Source organism: Sylvia atricapilla, chromosome 6 (genome assembly GCF_009819655.1).
Source record: "Sylvia atricapilla isolate bSylAtr1 chromosome 6, bSylAtr1.pri, whole genome shotgun sequence".
NCBI classification, from domain to species: domain Eukaryota; kingdom Metazoa; phylum Chordata; class Aves; order Passeriformes; family Sylviidae; genus Sylvia; species Sylvia atricapilla.
Window position 1 is genome coordinate 14,938,336 of NC_089145.1, and position 20,565 is coordinate 14,958,900.

At 40.5% G+C, this 20,565-nt stretch overlaps 1 protein-coding gene across 3 annotated transcripts in view; it reads left to right on the plus strand.

The window, feature by feature from the left end:
* Positions 1-14,823, plus strand: part of NAP1L4 (nucleosome assembly protein 1 like 4) — a 28,525-nt gene extending 13,702 nt beyond the window's left edge. Inside the window, exons 9-16 of one of the 3 annotated variants that reach the window (XM_066320898.1) lie at positions 777-916; positions 2,866-3,011; positions 4,833-4,855; positions 5,372-5,491; positions 5,790-5,819; positions 7,058-7,114; positions 8,274-8,311; positions 13,537-14,823. In XM_066320898.1, coding sequence (XP_066176995.1) covers positions 777-916; positions 2,866-3,011; positions 4,833-4,855; positions 5,372-5,491; positions 5,790-5,819; positions 7,058-7,114; positions 8,274-8,279 — 522 coding nt within the window. In that variant the 3' untranslated portion in view covers positions 8,280-8,311; positions 13,537-14,823. Of the gene's footprint in view, positions 1-776; positions 917-2,865; positions 3,012-4,832; positions 4,856-5,371; positions 5,492-5,789; positions 5,820-7,036; positions 7,115-8,273; positions 8,312-13,536 lie in introns of all 3 variants that reach the window. The other 2 variants (XR_010743797.1, XM_066320899.1) reach the window with 2 other exon arrangements.
* Positions 14,824-20,565: the final 5,742 nt, after the last annotated feature.

The following is a 20,565-nucleotide window of genomic DNA, read 5'->3' on the forward strand; positions in this document are numbered from 1 at the left end:
GTGAGCATATATGAGTGTGCAAGCAGTTTAGAACCCTTTAGAGATCTGAAAATTGATGCATCATGGATTCTGTTGTTTTCTTGTTCTCCATGTATGAAACTGAATCTCTGCAAACAATTTTTGGATGCCAGAGGAGGTTCATACCGAACCAGAAACACCTCCTTCAGGCTATAAACTCTTGAGATGTGGTTGTAGGGTTCAGTTTATGAAGTCAGTGTTCTTTTGCAGGATTTTCTATAATCAAATGGAAGAAACCTCTCTAGTTCCTGGGAGAGTGTGATATTTAAATAGACTCCTGCAATTTAAATTGTGCTTTAATTGGAAATAAAGTCTGATTCACTCTCTTAAGATCATGATAGTAATCAGACTTGGGGGAGCAATAGAACCCCACATGGTGTAGTTCTAATGTTAAAATGGCTACAGAATAACTTCATCCCCATCGCAAGGATGATGAGAGCCTTCCATAGGAAATGAAAAACTTCTCAAAACATTTAATTTCTAAGGTTGCATTTAAGACAGCAGTAGTATATGTGAAGGTGAATGAAATGTACTAATTACCTGTTTACAGTTTGAATCTAAGCCGAGGTTGTTGTAGCTTCTTGTACATTTGAAATTCGTTGATGTTTATAATTTCTTGCTTCTGCTGTAGTTTGAAATGTGCCACAAATTTGCCATAAAATTACTTTTTATCTTATTTTCAGAATTTGATTAGTGATAATTATGCTGATGCACTATTTCCCAAATGAAAGTTAGTAGTAACATAAAATTTCTTCCAGTCTTTCTCATTAGAGTTCCACTTTGGGCCCAATGACTACTTTTCTAATTCAGTCCTGACAAAAACATACAAGATGAAGTCGGAGCCAGACAAGACAGATCCCTTTTCATTTGAAGGACCGGAAATTGTTGATTGCGAGGGGTAAGGAAAACTGAAATTCAAAAAAACTTCTGAAGTGAAAACGTGGTTTTTTTTTTTTTTTTTTGCTTACTGTGATAATGATTAGTGAAGATAAAATTGTTACTGACTTCAAAACTGGGAATGTTTGTAGAGATGATAATGATGTTAGTCTCAGCATGCTGAAGTAACAGATGCATAGATGGAGATATATTTTAACATTGTGTACACTTTAAATTGACCACCTTTCAAATTTTATAGTTCTCTAATTGAGGTAATAAACCTTTTATTTCCAGGTAACTGGGTAAATTATTTTTAGTCACTACTTTTCACAGACTGCCTCCCTCCTCAGTCTGATAAGTAGCCTTGGACTCTCTTGGATTCTTGTCATCTTCTCAGCAATTTTTTTTCCAGCAGGAATTGGTTTATTATTATCAGGCAGGAATAGGTCATGTGTATTGTGTGTTCTTCCAGCCTGTGTTGAGGCTGAAACATAAAGCCCATGCAGTTTGATCCTGGCAGCTGTGGCTAATGCAGCAATTTTTTTAAATTTTATTTTTAATGTTTTTGCAAAACATGTTAAGAAAACAGCTGTGGATTGTGAATTCCCATGTCCATTCTGGAGGTCTGTTGAGTTGAACCCAGCATTAGAATTTTTTTGGGGTAAAAGAATCCTTCCATCTAACTTAACCCTTTCTCTTCTCATCCATGATCTCTGCTCTATAACCCAATTCCAGTACCACACTAAAGCAGAGCTGGCACAAATAAAAAAACGGCTTTTGTACCCTATTTTTCTTGGCATCTAAGTATTCTTACCTGTTGGTGATTATTTGGTTTTTAGGGTTTTTTCCTACCCCTTCAAGGATGTGTTTTGGTGGTTTTGGGGATTTTGTAACTCACACTTAAGAGATGCCAAATACTTGGGTTTTTGAAGGCATGCTGGCAAACCTCAAAACCTTTTACTTTTTTATTTTTGGTGCTACATGTTGACTTTTGAATCCAGTATTCACTTGCAGTAAGGCCAAATGTCTTCTTGGATGTTTAATGCAAGTTGTCCCTAAGTAACAGACTACTCCTTTTTAAAGAAAACTTTAGTTCATTGCAGCAAAATATTTTCTGTTTCAGTATTAAAAAGGAATGCTTTCCTGGACTGCTTATTTGTCAAAACTCTGATTTCAGTTGATGGTTCCTGAGGAAGGTGTTCGATATGGTACAAGTAGAGTAGGAAACCATATCTGTACCTTGTTATCCAGGTTAAGTATATAACTGGTGACTTTGGCCATCTGTCTGTAGGACAAAGTATTTTTGAGACATTTGAGGGTTCCTGTGACACCATTATTTCCATTATAGGAGAATTATCTGTGTTTGCCCCTCTTTGCCATGTGCAGCTTTGAGTAAAACTTGTTTGAATGGAGAGAGACACTTCACTGAGTGCCAGTTTGTACAGCAGCAGAATGGAACTGAAAATTCGGCTCTTTTCAGCTTGATGTGCTTGGCTGCCAAGTCAATCTGAGCTGCTGTTTGGAGAGTCAAGCCCCTCTCCCTGGCCACTCTTTGGACATCCATTTTTAGGGTAAATGGACACTGCCTTGACCTGTAGTTAAAGGATATTATTTATTGATTTCTAGCGGTCTGGCTGGTGAGATGATTTTTTTTTTTTTCTGGAATAGCTTGATCCTGTCCTTGGTTACAGAAGTCCAGTTATTGGGCTAGAGGTATTAAAATAGGGGTGGAGTGAGGGCAGTGGTTACTCTGCCAAGACAAACTTGTATAGAATTTTCATTTAGGGAAATATCTGACCTGTCCAATATACACATCATCTCTAGGACTATGATCCATCTCATATCTTGTCAAGCAGCTTTATCCAGAGAGTGATAAGCCTTCTTGGCCTTGATGTTGCTGCTCTTCTGCTCAGATCCTTCTTTTCCCTGGTGCCTTGTGATAAAATGCCGTTTCTCACGTGCTGTCTCCAGGTGTACCATTGACTGGAAGAAAGGAAAAAATGTTACAGTTAAAACAATCAAGAAGAAACAGAAACACAAGGGCCGAGGCACAGTTCGGACAATTACTAAACAAGTACCTAACGATTCATTTTTTAACTTCTTCAGCCCAATAAAGGGTAAGCTTGGAAATGAAGAATTTAGGATCCTTAAAATATGTTTGTATTTATGTGACTTAAACATTTTAACTATTTATGCTGCTCCATTGTAAAGTGCTTACTAGATGAAGATTGCAAACTCTTGCCTATCCAAACAGATTATTCTGTTCTGATGTTATTCTGTAGAATTTCACCAATAGGTGTGCAGTGTAAACAGGATTCATAGTATGGAAAGAGTCTCTTGTAGACTCTCTTGAAGAAGTTTACATGTTTTACCACAGGATGGCTCCATGCATCAGTTTGTTTCTAACATGCAAAAGAAATGTTGTTGGTCATCACTGGTTACAGCAATGACACTGTGTCAAGTTACAGAACTTTCTGTACCTTTTTCTGTGATTAATTAGTGATCCCTGCTACTCCATACATCATTTTCTCATTTTCCTAGTTTAATGTTAGATATGTACTCACATATTAAACAATTTAGATGGATTCCAAAACCGTTATTTTTTTTCTTGGTATGTCTTTCATTGTCCTCTTCTGCAAACATAGATGAGGGAAGTAGTTTATTTCGTGAACTAAAGGGGTCCTACAAGAAAGGCAGTGAGGGACATTTTGCAAGGGCATGTAGTGACAGGACAAGGGGAATGGCTTTAAGCCAAAAGAGGGCACGTTTAGGTTAGATATTAGGAAGAAATTCTTGACTGAATTTCTTCAGTCAAGTGTGAAAGTGGTGAGACACTGGAATAGTTTGGGGCATCCATAACTTCTCTGGGCATTCATGGAAATGTTCAAGGCCAGACTGGATGGGGTTTTTAGCAACCTGGTCTTGTGAAAGGTGTCCCTGCCCAGGGGGAGGGGTTGAAACTTAGTGATCTTTAAGATCCCTTCCAGCCCAAGCCGTTCTGTGCTTCCAGAGGTGTAATGAACAAAATGTTCTTGATTCTGTTGTGGGCTGTTATGAACTACCTGTCCCTCCTAATTACCACTGCAAGTCCCCATGTATGTGGGTTAAGAAACGTGGGATATATATTTCCAAAGTTGGGGGTGGTTTGGTACAGAAATATCCTTTAATTTTTGTTGTGGCTTTGAGGAAAGGATGGAGATTTGTCTCCTGTTGGTGTTATGTTCTTTTAAATACTCAAAGGATACACTTTGGAATTAGCTGTTTAAGATAAGACACTGACATCTGCTGGCAGTGGGTATTTGCATTTTCAGCTTGAGAACTGAGCCAAATGATCATTTTCACAGCAGATCACATGGTAGTGTAAAAAAGGGAAATACATTTTGATTTGTGTTGGGTTTTTTTGCATTGACTTGATTTGATTGTTGTTGGTTGTTTTTTTTCTTTAAACAAACAAAACACCCACCCTGTTCCATGCTGGTTACAGTACTAGACCTCTTCTCAACAATGCTTTGCAGATTCATGTCAAAATGTTCATCTATTTAGTTCCAGTTGTTTTGGGGGAGAGGAGATGATTTGTAGGGCTCCAGCTAAGTGAAGTTACTGTAATTACAGCATTAATAGAGAAACCAAATATGTTGATCTGCATGTCCTCTAAACCCATCCCTGTAGAAAGAGTATTTCCTGTGCAAAAATTTTTGACATCCAAATGGCAGCTTTGATGCTTTAACTATAACACATTAAATTCTTGTAAGTGTGATTTCTGTAGGTTTAACTTAATACCAGTCTGAATTGTCATAGTTTTAGTAGTTACCTCATGAAGCCTTTATAACCTCAGCATTTTCTGGTATGAGAAGGTCTTTATACTGTGTTTTGTTATCTTGATTATTGAGATGGGTGAGACTACATAAGTTTCTTAAATTTCTTTTTTTTTTTTGCAGTATCTGGTGATGGGGAGTCATTGGTAAGTTTCTGAAATGGCACAACTGCTTTTTGCCAAGTCACTGTATAGTGACTATAGGGTTCATTTATCAAGTACTGTACATTTTTATTGTTATTTTTGCTTTTGACAAATCTGGGCTTCACCTTGGGAAGGTCATTGTTTTCCCTGCTCACACAGCAGTACTTCTTTAAAAATCAGTCTGGAGCATTCTGAACAGTTCTGCAATGTCAGATGCCAGAGCCAGCCAAGTCTGTATGAGCTTTTTAATAAAAGGTGCCTCAGTAGGACGTTAACCTGTGTGTAGAAAGTAGGAAGCTTACAAAAAAAAGTCTCAATTATGCAAATCTAGATTTAGATTTTTATTTAACAAAAAAAAAATATATATATATAAAAGTATACTGAAAGTACCTGTGACCTGAAGATTGCCATCCTGGCAATGTCATGTTTTCCCAAACCTGTTACTTTGAAATATTTTTATTTGCTTCTGTGTAGCACATCACATTTGCAGTAGAAAACTCAAACTGACTTGTCTTGCAGGATGAAGACTCAGAATTCACTTTAGCAGCAGATTTTGAAATTGGACACTTCTTCCGTGAAAGGATAGTCCCTCGTGCTGTGCTGTATTTCACTGGGGAAGCTATAGAGGATGATGATAATGTATGTATGCAATTAGCATTTTGTGTATTAGTCAGCACATAGAAACATTTGTCTCTTTTTCTGATTAGACTAGGGTGAAGTGTTAATTATATAAAAATAACAAAAAAAAAAAAAAAACCCTGAAGAGATTCCTGCTACTTGGGAATAGGAAAGGGTCATTCGACTTGCTGTATGTTGTTAATCTGCTTCTGGAAGGGGCTTAGTTTCAGTTATAGTGTTTGAATATGCTGCAGCTATTACTGCAGAAATTTTTATGCAAATACTAGTGAGCTAATTAAACCTTGGGTTTGTTTTTCAGTTTGAAGAAGATGAAGAAGGTGAAGAGGAGGTGAGATGCACACTGTATTTTTTATAGATTGCTGATTACCTATTCCATTCCAGTGCCAGGAATAGTTTTGTATGGAGCAGAAAACTGTTCATAAATGCTCTTGTGCACGGTACTTCTTTCCAAAGGACTTTGGCATTCATGACTTGCAAAACCATGCTTGGTTTTTCCTTTTCATAAAAGTACTTTCTGCAAGAGCATATATCCATTTTTATCTAGTATTTTGAAAGCTTTTTTTCTGACACAAGTCAAAAATTAAACACAAGTTGTTTTTTTTCTAGAGTGCTGCATGATAAATATCTGTTCTTTAGGTGGTAGTGGAATTCAGCTGTCAGCTTTTAGTTGTCGTAAGCTTGAAGACTGAGTCTTACCAAATGCAAAGTAAAAAAGAGGAAGTGTGCAACTGCTCAGCATAAATAGTTTAGGCTGGTTCTGGTCTATTTGTAATAGTATTGTATGAACACAAACACACCATGAAAGGCTTTACACAAACCACTAAATGTTACCACACTTAAATGAACTATTTTCCTTTACATTTGTTGCTTTGCTGCTTTTACTGCGCTGTTTTTTGCTAATTTGTCAAAGGTACATCCCTGACTGCTGTCAGCTTCAGCATAGTGGAGTACATCAGAGGTTATCAAGCTGCTGATCTGATGTGAGCTGGCAGCCTTCAGAGTTTCTTTTTTCTCTCTCTGCTTAGGCTGTTGAGTGACTAACATTTTCATATTTGTATTTTTTTAAGCTGGGTAATGATAGAAGTGTGTATGTGTATTTTTAGTCGGTTTCCAGTGCCAGATATTACCACTTGGATGTAGTTATGTATAAAACTTGAGCGCAAAAATCCTGCACAGGAATGCATAGCCTGTCCAGAGTAATCTAAAAAATAGACTCTTTGGAGGGAGACTGAAATTAAGAACAAAATCAGGCATATATGCCTATTACCAGAAAAAAAGTTCCAAATAATTTTATAGATAGAAGTTTAAAAATGGCTGTGGACTGCAGCAGCAGTGTACATAAGAAAGTTGCCTTAAGCCATACTGAGACCTTTATATCACGTTTTAAAGATTTTGCATTTAAAACTTGGAAGATGCTGAATTCTTTTAAATCAGCCCAATGGTGACATCTGAAACACTCTGGAGTACAGTGAAAATTTAATTTGCTACTTTGCTTTTTGTCCGTTACAAAAAGTTGCTCTTTTAACCTGTTTTAATTTCTGTTAGTTTATCTCTATTTTGTCATAGGAGTTGGAGGGGGAAGAGGAGGGAGAAGAGGAGGAGGATGCAGAGAGTGATCCTAAGGTAAGAACTTGGGTGATCTTAGTCAGACTTTGGTGCTCTTAGTCATGACACAGGCAATAATCATGAGCAGTGTAGCTAAGGTTATGATAATTTGTGAAAAGATAAATCAAAACCACACCCTAGCTTCTGACTGCAATTTTTTTTTACTATCTTGAGCACTCAAACTGCTCTTAAAAGAGAAGTTACATGTTTCCATCAGTTGAGAAAATGCAGGTTTTGACTTCCAGCATGCACTAAGATAATTTCCAATCTGTGTGCCTTACCTTCTTAGTGGCATCTCTGTAATGCTGATAGTTTTCCTTTAGAAAGGTCATATTCAGAAGTTCTTTGGCTGGACTTCAAGCTAGGATCAGACTGACAGATCTCAAGTAGCTTGTTTGTTTATTTTCTTTTCCTTAGAATTTTTCTTTATCGTTGTCCTGATGGCTGCCGGTTAGACTCTACTTGTCTGTACTTGGTTAGAAATCAAAAAAAAGTCAGTACTCAACTTTGAATTTTAAACTTTGATACCTGGCTTAAAATTCAGCCTTGAGGGTTAGTGTTCCTTCTGATAGGTATTTTTCAGTTCTTCAGTCATGGTAAATGCTTACGTTTAGTGAAGCTGGGACAGTGATGACAGACTTGTGATCATGTAGTTCTTAAAACATCAGCTTTCAATTTTTTTATAAAGACAGATGAAAAAGTGAAAGGCATGCAAAACTGCTTGATCTTTGGATAAAAGTCTTAACAGCAGCTTGACATGTCACTCTTCTGGTACAGTTTTATACATCATCATATCATTAGTAAATGGGTTTTGTTACTATCAAGAGTCAAGTTTGTTTTTCTTTAATGAGAAATTCTGTATACTAAAGAAAGTCTGTCTTGTACAAAGATCAACCAACAGGGTTAGATTGGCAAAAATCAGTGTTTTGACTCTGCTCTGTAGGATTCAGATGCAGTGGTGTACCTGTAAAAGGAAAAAGTTGGGACAGCTGAGAAACAATGTTAGTTCTACATCAACATATGTTTGTGTGAAGTATCCTGCTAGAGGATTTGGTATTCTGTAGGGGAAAAAACACTGAAGTTACCTTGGAAGGTTATGGTTGTTGCCTCCTGTATTATTTTGTACATTTCACTTTTCATCCATGCTGACAGTTCCTTTCAATTTTTTCCCATTTAGGTGTAATATAAGTCTGTTATTCATTCATACATTTCTAGGTAAGGTGGAATTCCATTCATACCTAACTTCCAAGAGTCCCATTTGTAGTCATGCAATGTGGTTTGTTTTCTAGGATCTTCTGTTTTGTTTTGCCTTTTTTTTTTTTTTTTTTCCTTTATGTGGGGAAAAGAAATGGGGGAAGGGTGACTTAGAGTTTAGGTTTTATTGGTAAAAAATAGAAAGAAATGGGTGTAGAGATGAGTGTCTTTAAATCACATAATTAAAATAGATTTTTCAGAATGACCCTGCCTTCCTGGCACATTTTTTACTTTGCCTTTGTAGCAATCAAACTGTATTTCATATACACATGATAAAAGATACTGAGACTTGTCAGACTATTTTTCCTTGTTTCTGGTTTGATATTGCATCTCTTTACTGTTCCTAATGCACTTGCAAATTATTTCTTAAATACCTTCTCTGCTCTTCCTAAACTCTTCTAAGTCATCTGCTTACTTAGTATGCCTTTTCCAGCATCTTATTTATGCTGCCTGACAAAGGCAGGCAGTCACTCTTAGAAGCCTTTTCTTGATCTCTCATGATTCTGCACAGGTATTGTTCTTCTGCTCATCTGTCTCTTTATTTAAAAGAAGAAAGAAAAAGTTCTTCTGTTGTATACTGTCATCTTTCACCTTTCATCCCATTCCTCACAGAGAACAATGCCTGCAACAGCCTCCATACTTTCTCTCCCCCTGTATTTTAGGCTTGTGCCTTTTTATTTCAGTTGTTTAGAAGAAGCTGTGATCCTTCCAGCTCATTCCCTCTGCATGGATAATGTCCTTCCTTGCTTTTGTGAAACTCAGAGTGGAGCTGTGCTTCTGTGTTGATTTTTGGTGCCTCAGCACATGTGCACTGGTGGTTCACCTGCAGTAGTAGAACATCTGTTTGTCCTGGTGGCTTGTCTGTTGTCCTGCTGCAGTCTGTTACACAGCTCTGTTGCCTCCCTACAGTTAGAAATTGTCAGCCACTGCCTCCAGTTTTTCAAGTCAACCTGGAATTCTTCTGTTTTGTTTTTTGACACTCATACCCTTGTCCTGTCCTGTTTTCCATTCTTTCTCCTGCTCGTACCATTTTTTCGTCCTTTTTCCCTGTTCCTTGATTTTCTTTGCCTTCCAGATCCCCACCCCCTGCTTTTCTTATCTAGAATAGTTTTCTTTTTTATGTACACAAAAATAATTGGTCTGTTTTCCTTTCAAGTCCAGTTTCTCCTTTTCAGTTATTTCCATATTACCTCCTCCTTTATTGTTGTAGTACATTTGCTGCATGTCAACACTTTCTGCTTTGTAAATATTTCCTTCTTCCTTCCTGTGAGTTTTATGTGCATTTCAGTTGTTCAGATACAACCAGATCATTATCGTTTCTTACACAGAGCACTTCTACCATACATAAGTTGTGGCTTTGGAACACTGAGCAGTCAGATGATTGAAAGTAGCTACAAAACTAGATAATGTAGCCAGTTTTATCTAGTGTATTTTTCTATGCACTTGCATGTCCCATTCCTTAAGCTGCCTTTATTTTACCTTGCTGAGGCTGAGGCTGTGCTTGAATTGAGAAGTAGCTGACAGGGTAATGCAGAGTGCTGGTTTGAATCATGAGCAAAAGAGCTGCTCTGTGTGTGAGACTGCATGGGCTTCAAGATCCTTTGTCTTCTGAGTTACAGTGGCAGGACCTGTCAGCAGCAAAATCATTTCCAGACCCAGTTGTGGAGTTTGGGTTAGTGTTACGGTTGCTTATTTAACTCTGGGTTTACATCCTGATATCCTTGCTTTTTCTCATTCAGTAACACAGAATAGGAAATAAGGCTAAGATTCAGCTTCAGGTCCCACAATTGGACTATTCCATTGAAGGTGTTTCAGAAAGGCTTTCTACCTTCTCCATGGGAAAAGATCAGATTTAGTGCCTGCTGCCTGCCTTGATACCACTGCTGGCAGTAGAGTTCTTGGGGTGTCAGATGAGATCTTGATGATCCTCCTGTTCCTATGTGCCTACCTTAGCAAATGGGAAGCTTCCCATAAAGTGGAGTGGAAAAGTAAGGAGATAAAAGACTTGATTGCTCTTTGAATCACCTAGGAATGTATCTTGCCTAGTGTGTTTAAACACAGAAGTCTTAAGAAAAATTCAATGATTCCTTCAGGATCTGTTTGGAAAAAACCGAAATTGCTAAAATAAATGGCATGGAAATTTTGGGCTTATGTCCCCATCCTCTAGGACACCAATTTAACTGGATGGGCAGACATGGTGGGGTTTGTGTAGGAAAGTCATAAAAGCAGTATTAACTCAGACCTACTTTCTTCTCTGTTTTAGCTCTATGTTCTTGCAAATTTTAGGTGCAGTTTTTAATTCTGAGAAAGTGATGCAATAAGGGAGTGGCAGTAACAAAAAGCTATATATTGATCCTTGTTAGCAAAAGAGAAAACATAGGTGGGAGTCTCACTCAACTTGTTCATATCCATTGGAACGGTATCTCAGACTGAAATTAAAGGCCCAGAGTAGTTCAAACTCCTTGCATAGATTAAGTGAATATGAAATACTTCAAAGATATAAAAAAATTAATCCTTCCAATTTTCAGATGAACTTCTGGCCTTATGGTTACTGTAAAATATCTATTTATAACCAGAAGAATTCTTGTCTCTGTAGCCCTCATAGTGATCTTGAGTACATGTGTTTACTGCTATATTTATTTTTAAATAAGATGCAATGCACTTCACTCTCTAAGATATCATGGGAGGTTAATTTAGGGAAATAGAGCATGAATGGAAACCTGGCTGGGATGGGGTGATAAATGGCACAGGGCTAAGGCAGATCAGTGGTAGTGGTTGGCTGATCCAGTGTCAAGTCCGGGCTCTGTGGGAGGAGCAGTCCGAGGCTTTAAAGCCCAGCCTGAAGGAGTGTGGATGTCAGGTCTTCATCACACTCACAGCCTGGGGCTGGACCCTGATCTTACAGGAGCCAGCAAAGGCCAGAGATGAGATTCAATGTGCATGTGCCTGCAGGAGCAGCTGTAACTGGAAGGGGATTGTGGTCTCTCTGTGCTGGTGTCGTCTGGGATTAGCCTGTGAGATGCTTTGCCTGAGGCTGAGGGTAGCTGAAGGCAGCGTGGAACTCACATGCTGGCTTTCTCAGCAAAGGCAGGGCTGTTGTAAGAGTGGTGGGAGAACATGGATTATGTTGGAGTCTGGATCTGAAATACTGCCTTGATACTTAGGGCCTGCTTAGGTATTTCTTATATATGGCCAACATAGATACACCCTCAAGTGTAACCTAAAAACAGCATAAAAATAGCAGTATTTGTTTCAAAATCCTCCAACAGCTGACTCAGATCCGGGAACCACTCAAACTGTATTGCTTTTTGCCTGAGAGCAGTAATCAACACTGAAAGATCCTTAGAAAAGAACTTTGTGATCTCTGTGACTCAGTTTTTACAGGATAAATAGTTATATGCAGTAAATATGATTCAAGTGTTTACAGAAATGAGGAAAAGATAACAAAGTTTAATAGAAAATATTACGAGTGTTGTGATTGATCATGAAAATTTGGCAGAAATGGTTGCAGTGGTCAACCTAAGTGTGTCTTGATCTAAACATAAGAGGTGACTAGGAAGGAAGGAAGGAGGGAGATGGAAAGATTTTTAAAGTACATTTTAAATGGCAGGTTTGTTATTTTATTGTGGCTCTTGTCCAGATTGCAAAGAGGAGAGGAAGTGATGGCTGCCTGGACACTAGTCTGGCCATGTTCAAATACTAAGCAGTTTAAAGATGAATATAAACCTTTAGAAAACTTTAGATAAAAACACTGCTGGTTTTTACCTGCCCTCAATAAAAAGGAATAGCGTGCAATGTACTACCAGAGGCAGTTAAATTTTAATTTAAGAGCAAGAATGCTAATTTTATGTTCTGTGTAAACATACTTCTTTTTCTGTATTTAGTCCCCGATCAGTGCAATTTGATTCACATCAGTGTTACTTGGAATTTCAGGCAGATGAGAGAGAACAAAGTTAAAGTTAGCCAGACGTGATGGGTAAGGAATACCACAAGGAAAAATTCTGAAAGGTCTCTGACACCTCTGTGTATTTGGCTCTAATCCTAAACTGCAGTGGGAATGATAATGACCACTCTGACCATAAAGCAGTTTTGGTGGGGAACAGAAAAAACAGTCTGGATGTAGTGCAGATTATCAAGGTTAAAACTTCATGATGAGGAAGTATAAATTAGTTGCACTTATTCATCCTCACCATAGGCAAAATGCTTCAGTTGTCTTAGCTCTTGGTTACTTGATATATACTGAATTTGGCATGGGTACATCTTTTATAACACATAAACCTCTTCTTTAGGATAGTAACTAAGAAACATTTTACATCAGTGACGTTCAGGGTGTTGTGGTTTATACCTGTATTTTCCTTTACTAGACTGCAGCAGGTTTCTTTGACTGCTGCTTGTGTATAATAAACTATATTAATGGTAAGGGGAGAAGCAAAGTGGAAATTCACTGAATAAATTCTGCTTTCTAAGAATGCTGTTTTACAATGGATAAAAAGCAAGAAGTGCAGTGTAAACCTGAAGTTCTTAGCTGTTTGAGTACTTGTTCTCATTTCCAAATACACTTCCTTTTGCCAAAGGGGAAGTTGTTTAACTACCTAATGAAGGTGTTTCTACTTTTACATATTCAGATTAACATATGGACTTCTTGCCCAGTGTTAAATTGTTGAATAGTTACCTGTTGGTGATGCAGAACCTAGAAGAAATCAACACATTAATTACATTTTTATCACCTTAGCAGAAAGGGCAAGGCTCCTAAGGAAAAACTCCGACGTGCTGCAGAATAAGCAGCCTGCCTTCCTCCCTCCTCAGAGCTGCAGGAGGTGGCAGTTCATTGTTGAAGTGGTTTAGTAGGGCTGGAAGTCAAATAGAGCCTCTGGTTAGGGGAGTAGGTGGTGGTTTGCTTTCCTGTTTGTGTGAACCTTGGCCTACAGGATGCAGTGTTAAGAGCACAAAAATAGATTTAAAATTATGGGGTACCAAACAGCTGGGGACAAGGGGAAACCAAATAAATGTGGTAACTATTGGACCTTTATGATGTAGCTTGAGTTTTCATGTAGCATTTTTGTACATGCTAGTGATACCTAGTTAATTCAGAAATGCATAGCCAGTTTCTCTGTGTTTGTTGAAGTGTTTTCTTTTACACCAATTCAGTTTTTAACTGGTTATTTTCTCTTTTTCCCTTTATGCAGAAAGAGTCCAGCCAACCTGCTGAATGCAAACAACAGTAATAAGGAAATACCACTTGGAAGTGATATTTGAACAACTTGTAACAAATAGTTGGATACCTGGCCTGCAGTTCAGGATATTCTATCGCTGCAGCACAATCTTATTAACAATGCTTAAAAATAATTTGTTTTAAAATGCATGATTTTCACTAACTTTATTGCTTAACATGTACAGTGGCAACTTCAATGCATTTGGGAAATATGAGGTTTAAATAAAGCACACTCTACAGCCGTTGGTACACTGTAGCTAAGTATGTCAGTAGGCCTTTAGAGCCTTTTGCCCTATGCATAGGGGAATAGTCCAGACTACCATGTGAGGATTATCCATTTTCTTGCTCAACATTGAAAATTGTGGAATAGCAATGTGCTGAGAAGCTAAAGTAAATGGATTACATGTATGGTAGCTGAAACATGATAGAGCAATATGACTTTTTTGCTAGTTCCCTCCCCCCTTTTTTAATGTTTCTCGCAACCTACAAATTGAACTAGTGCTTGAGCAGCTTTAAATGTCATATTTATTATCTCAGTACAACCAGTTGAGTTGAAGTAATTTTACTTCATTGAAGAGGGTGTCATATTTGAGACTTAGTTGTTCATCTTACTATTTATTTATTCATGTTTGTAAGTACTTTGACAGAATTAGTGCTTTTTAATAGTTTTTAATATACTTGAAAAATTTTCTTCCTCTTTTGCATACAATATGGGTACTTGTAAAACAGGTAATTCAAAGTGGTCTCAATGTAGTAGTCTAGACAGAAGAAACAAACTTGCATCAAAATGACAACTCTTCTGGATGAAGATCAAAATGCAAAGGCCAAACTGTTGCTGTTGGTGGAAGTGGGTTGCAGCCAAAGAACCAGACAATTTCCAGTAGTCTTACTGCTTAGTGTCCAGCATGAAAGGACCTTTCACTATGAACACGGAAAAACTTATCAAAATGAATCAGTTCAATAAATCTGAAGTTTGGGTGTCTTACTTGGCAACACTGAAATTATTCCATTCCGCAGTTTGTTTTATTTAAAGTTCTGAAGTCTTCAAAACTGCCTTTTGTTGTTGTGTGGCACTTAAGGTACACGTTTCAAGTTTCAGCATCCATTACCAACCTCTGGCAGCAGTTGAATAACAGCTGTATCAACACTGTGACCAGGCATGTAGAGTGCTCCAGCCTTACCTTACACATTTGTAACTTAATACGGTGTTTTCAATTTGTACAGAATAGATAGAATATTCTATTAAAGTTGTGAAACATGATTTGATGGTGCCTGTCTGGTCCCTAATGCTTCCTAGGAGAAATGAGCATCCTGCTGTGAATGGTGCAGTGTTAAACACAGCACCTTCCAGCTGTTTGGTTTTACAGCTCCTGACTCAACATCTGCCTTTGCCAAAAGCCAAAACAGGAGCCCTTGTAAATATAGCGGTGTACAGTTCTTTGACTGTAAATCAGAACAAACTTAGTCAATTTGCAAGCAAACAGTCTGGAATCTTTTGTAGGAGTTGGGGTTTTTAGGGAAGCAGCATCATTACAAGATTCCACATGATCTGTGCACTTTGGTCACGGACTGAATGAAATGCTGGAGGACAAACTCGTTTATGAATGTTAAGGTACTCCTACGTCTGACCTTGCAGTCAGAAAATGTAACAGTAATGCTTAGGTGCCATAGCGTTAAGGCAGGAATGAGGGAAAAAAAGCAGGAAGAGGGATAGGTTCTGGGTTTTGTTTTTAAAAATCAGTTTTTGTAACCTCCTAGTCCGACTGCAGTGCACTCTGGCAGGCATGGAAAGCAGTGTGAAGGCGTTTCTGACAAGGACAGGAATAACGAATGGAGCTTGCCCATGTACAGACTGGCTCAGCACAGTGCCAGGGACATCAAATAGAGGGATTTGACCTGCTTTATTTCTCTTTAAATTGGAAGAAACTGAATAATAGTTCCTCATCCTCAAGCAGTACTTTCCACTACACAGTTAAACAGGAGAGCTGCTACCTGGAGATAAACATCTGCAAATTAGCACACCAAAGTAATTTATGTGCATGCATCCTGAAAGGCTGACTTTAATTTCGAGAAAACGGGAATTTCCAGAACATGTGGAGCAAATGTGCCAGCATCGAGGGAGCCAAATGAGATGGGTGGGTAGTGAAGCTGCCTGGCAAGATGTTTGTCCTAGGGAAAGCGATGGGAAAGCTGAGCTGGGATTCGTTCAAGCAGAGTTAATGCCGGTTGACACAGCCTAATAGAAAACATCTTGTCAAAACCCAGCCGTGCTCTTCCCATTGCAGATCTCACTGATAATGGCAGAGATGAGCAAGAAGTTCTTGGACTTCTCTGTTTTCACTTACAGACTTTGTCTACAGGAAATGAACTGCTACCTGTACAGCTCATTCCTCTTAACAGTATGAAGAACTGTTGTGGTGGTAGGCAGAATGTCATGGCCAGATAAATCCAGGCTGCATGGCAAATCCAGGCTGGACAGACTGTGAGTGTGGAAAAACCCACATGTTACTGTTTGAATGAAATTTAAAACAAACAAAAAAATACTGGTGTATTTTGAAGACTGGGCCTTGAGACAAACAAATCAATGATTGCTATCTCAGCCACCTGATAAAACCCCTGAAGTTTAGTCTGTGGGAACACACTTTGGTGATGCAGCCTTCATACTGGTGGCTTCTCATGGAGGAAAAACTTCAGTTCTGGGCCTGAAAGCTGAAGCAGCTGGAAGCACTCCAAGAAAAATTCATCTGGCATGTCGCCTCCTCAGGATACAGCGTGATTAAGAGCCTCTCAGCACCTGGGTTGTCTAGGAAGAGAGCCTTGGAGGTACTGCCTTGCTGCCCTATCTGGTACACGAACAAATGGCAAATGGCTCTGCTGCCAACTGAAACTCGGGACAGCCTGTGGTTTCTCAGGAGTCCAGCACAGCATCAGGGTACCTTGCTGGAAATCTGGTATTTGGGATAACAGAGCTTTCGGTTCAATTTCAGTATGTTCAGTTATTTGGGGTTTGCCATTTGGTTAGGATCTGTGGTACCTGGAAAAATTAAGATGGTCTCTGTGTGTTTCCACTCTCCTGATTAAACGAGCTTTTCCTGTTTTAAAATAAAGGAGACTCGTAATAGATTCACGCTCAGTTAAATGCTGCCTTGCTGGCAGTTCCTCAAGCAAATGAGGTCTCGCTGGGGAGCCAGCTCAGCACAGCACAGTCCGGAGCCCCACGCTGCAGAGGGACACGTCAGGAGAGGTCAGACTAGTTCAGCACGGGGAAACCACTCGCTCCCTGCGAGCTCAGCGATGCACAGAGGAGTTCAAGATGTGAGGCATGGCCCAGCTGCCTGATGTTGCATTGAGGCTGCATTGCATTGCATGCCCCTTCCCTTGGGGCAGCCTCATCCTCATGAACTTGTGCTTGAAATGAGCACCTTCTTCTGAAGCGTCTCTGCTCCAGCCCTGTTGGAAACAATTCTAGCTCAGGGAACATCCTTTCCAGATGAGCTGACAGGAAATATACAGAGGGACTAATTAGAGAACATACACTCACAGGACAAGGGGGCTTCAAAGGGAGCTGGAAGACAGCAGGTTTAGATTAGATATTAGGAAGAAAATCTTTATTATGAGGGTGGTGTGGCACTGGCACAGGTTGCCCAGAGAAATTGTGGATGACCCATTCCTGGCAGTGTTCAAGACCAGGTTGGATGGAGCTCTGAATAACCCAGTCTAGTGAAAGCTGTCCCTGCTTATAGCAAGGGGGTTGGAACAAGCTAACCTTTAAGGGCCCTTCCCACCCAAACCATTCTGAGTCTATGACAAATAGCAACATATTAAAAAAAATAGAGTGCTGCATTCATGCTGCTTTATCCAAGGATAAATACTTGTATTATTCCCCAAATAAAATGCACAGGGAATGGATTTTATGTCAATATCTGTTCAGGACTCCTCCCCTGAAGCTGAAGTCCTCACAGTTTTTACTTTTGCTGTCTGCATTTTTCCCTACAAATTAGTGTGCAAGCAGCTGTTACAATAGCTGTGACCTGGGCATGGAAGAACCTTCATCCTCCCTTTCCCAAATGGTCTATAGTCATCACACTAATAGCAGGAAGAAATTTTTTTTTCCATTTGCTCATACTGATGCCCTAAATACCACCAGCCTCTCACAGGCCAGGGTCATGAATCCTAAACAATAGATGCCCTAAGTCACTCTGGTTTGACAAGCATCCAAGAAAAAGAAAAGGGAAAAAAATTTGAAAAAATCCAAGCCTGTGCACTGTTAATGAGGCATCATGTGAATGAAGACTGAGCAGTTTGTCAAGTGCCAGCTTTTGTTTCCAGACTGGCTTTCCTCTCTGCTGGTTCACCTCGCCATTACACAAGCGAGAACGCTCGCTCCACCCAGCAGCGCTAGCCTCTTGCACAAGCTGCCTTACCCTCCAGATTTTACCGTGGGAATTTGGACACCGTGTGGGGATGCCAGAGCAGGTTAATACAGCCCAGTGAGCCTGTGCTGCAGTTGCCAGCTCTGCTCCACACAGTCCCCTGGCTTCTATGAGGCTCCCTGGTAACAGACCCTCACTGCAATAAAGATTCCTCCCAGCAAAAAAGCATCACCAGGGATGCTGTGGCCTCTTGCTGGCTTGCCCCCCGCCTCCCTGTTTGCACCCAGCATCTGCAAGGTGGACAGAACCCACACTAGACCCGTTCCAGCTTGAGAAAAAGGGCTGAAGAGAAGAGAAACACTCGAGAAAGGAATTTACTCATCATTCATCACAACCCAAAGGGTGGAACAAAAAAATAATAATTTGCCCCAGTTTGGGGCAGAAACCAAACAGCGCAGGATGGTCTGATCTATCATTGATACAAGTTTTTGCACTGTGCAGATATTCCTTGGGAGCTGTGGTTTTTTACAAAGTAAATTCACTCTGGTTTTAGAGTTCACTTTTAGGGATAAATGAGAACTTGCTTAGGTGTTTATAGCATTAATTAATATCTATTTGATCAAATCTATTAAGGTCACACTTAGGAGGAGGTTGGGAATTTTTTTTTTCCATTTTTTTAATATTTTTTTTTGTTTAACTCAATTATCTGGTCTTCCTTCTTCCTTTTCATGCTCCTGACTTAAGGCACATTCCAAACTCTTTGATTTGCCTGAACAGAAAGAGCATGGGAGAATGAAGGTTGGGTGAAAAATGAGTATTGGAGCTCCTACTAAAGCCAACTGCTGAAGTCGGCGATGGGATAAAACTTGTTGGGGGAGTTACAGCACTTGCTGTAGAGGTCACGCAGAGCTCCTGCACACCAGTGAATAGTTCAAGGCGTTTTGATGCAGAGAAAAAAACAATTAAGATATAACTGCTGCTGACATTCCCCTGAGCCGTTTCATCTCTTACCGCTTCAAAAAATCAGGGAAAAACAAATTATGTACTTTCAATCCGAGATTTATATAGGCTGAATTGTTGCTTAGCCTATGAAAAGATCAAAAAGGCGATCTTTGAAGACAGATTGCCTACAAAGAACAGCGGACTGTTATTACACCAGAAAAAAAAAAAAAAAAAAGAAAGAAAAAGAGGTTAATAAGCACAGTTCAGGTCAAACGTAGGCAAGTGCGTGTGTGCAATAAAGTGTTTGCAAGGGCTGCTTGCTCAGGCGTTTCAAAGCCGGGCAGCACGAGGGAAAATCACGGAGCTGGCATCTGGAGCAGCAGCAGCGCAGCATTCCACGTGTGCTCCGCTCTGCACTCGGGGGAGCTGCTTGGGCTGCAAACTCCTGCGGTCACAGAGATGGCCTGCCTGCTTTTGGGATCTCCTGGCCAAAGAGAAGAGGGGACGGATCCCTCTTTCCCTCCGCTCCCAGCTTCATCTTGTGCCGTCTGGGGAGCAGGTGTTTCACTTTTTTTTCCCCAGTGAGGCCGAAGAGGCTGCAAATAAATTCTCTGGGACCGAACCCCCCGGGAGCTGACTGCTGTTACGGCTGGGGACAGCAAACAAGCAGCACTCTGAACGTTCGGCCCACCTCACCGTGTGAGGTCAGCACCGTTCCCAAAGCACGGGTGGGGATCACCCGTGTGGAAAAGAGTCACCCATGACTTTGAAGCATCCCTGGGAGATAGAGACCAGAATGCAGAGCCGCAGTAATCATCCAGCTCCAGCAAGCCCCTGGCACAGCCTGGCACAAGGAATGCTGCCCCCCAGTCTTGCTGTCCCCTGAGCATCCTTCCTCTCCACCTGGGCTCATGTGCGGGCGCGGGCCGGGAGGAGGCAGAGGCAGGACAGGAGGCAGCCCGGCCTCCCTTTCCCACCGCAGCCTGTCCCAGCGCCCAGCCCCACCAGTGCACGGGGTTTGCTGGGTGCGAGGAGCCCGGCAGCCTCATCTCACTGCGGCTCCGATTTCAAAGGCAGCCCAGATGAAGACGTCGGGGGAAGGCAGTGCAAACAGACACCGTAATTGCGGTGTGCGCTTTCTCATCTCCGCGGCAAGTTGCAAAATGTGCCGCCTCCTCCCTTGTCAGCCGGGCTTTAATTGGCTTTAATGAAGAGGCAATTACATGATTTCAATTTTTAATTAAAGGGGGTGTTGGTGCAGGGGAGGGGGGACCGACTCCCTTCGAGCTTGTCAGTGGCACAAAGGGAGATAACTGGGTATGGTGCAGTAGGGTTTTCGAGGGGCTCCTCCCTCATCCCCCTGGTCTGGGAGGGCTTCACTGGGGCTCTAAGCTGACTGGCAGGAGCAGATGGAAGGCAGATGCCTCCCAGCCACGCTGCTGGCAATTGTAGATCTTGCCTCGGTACCCCCAGGCAAGCTGCAATCAGCTTTTTTTTTTTTTTTTTTTTTTTTTTTTTTTTTTTTTTTTGTCAGAGCCAGGAGATCAAAGGGGCAGCAAATAGGTTAAAACAAAAAGAACCAAAACCAACCCAACCCCGAAAAGCCCTGCGAAGCCAAAACAAGCCCTCCCCACACACTGCACCAGCCAGAAACGCCTCCTGGATAAAGTACTGGGTGCTTGTTGGCA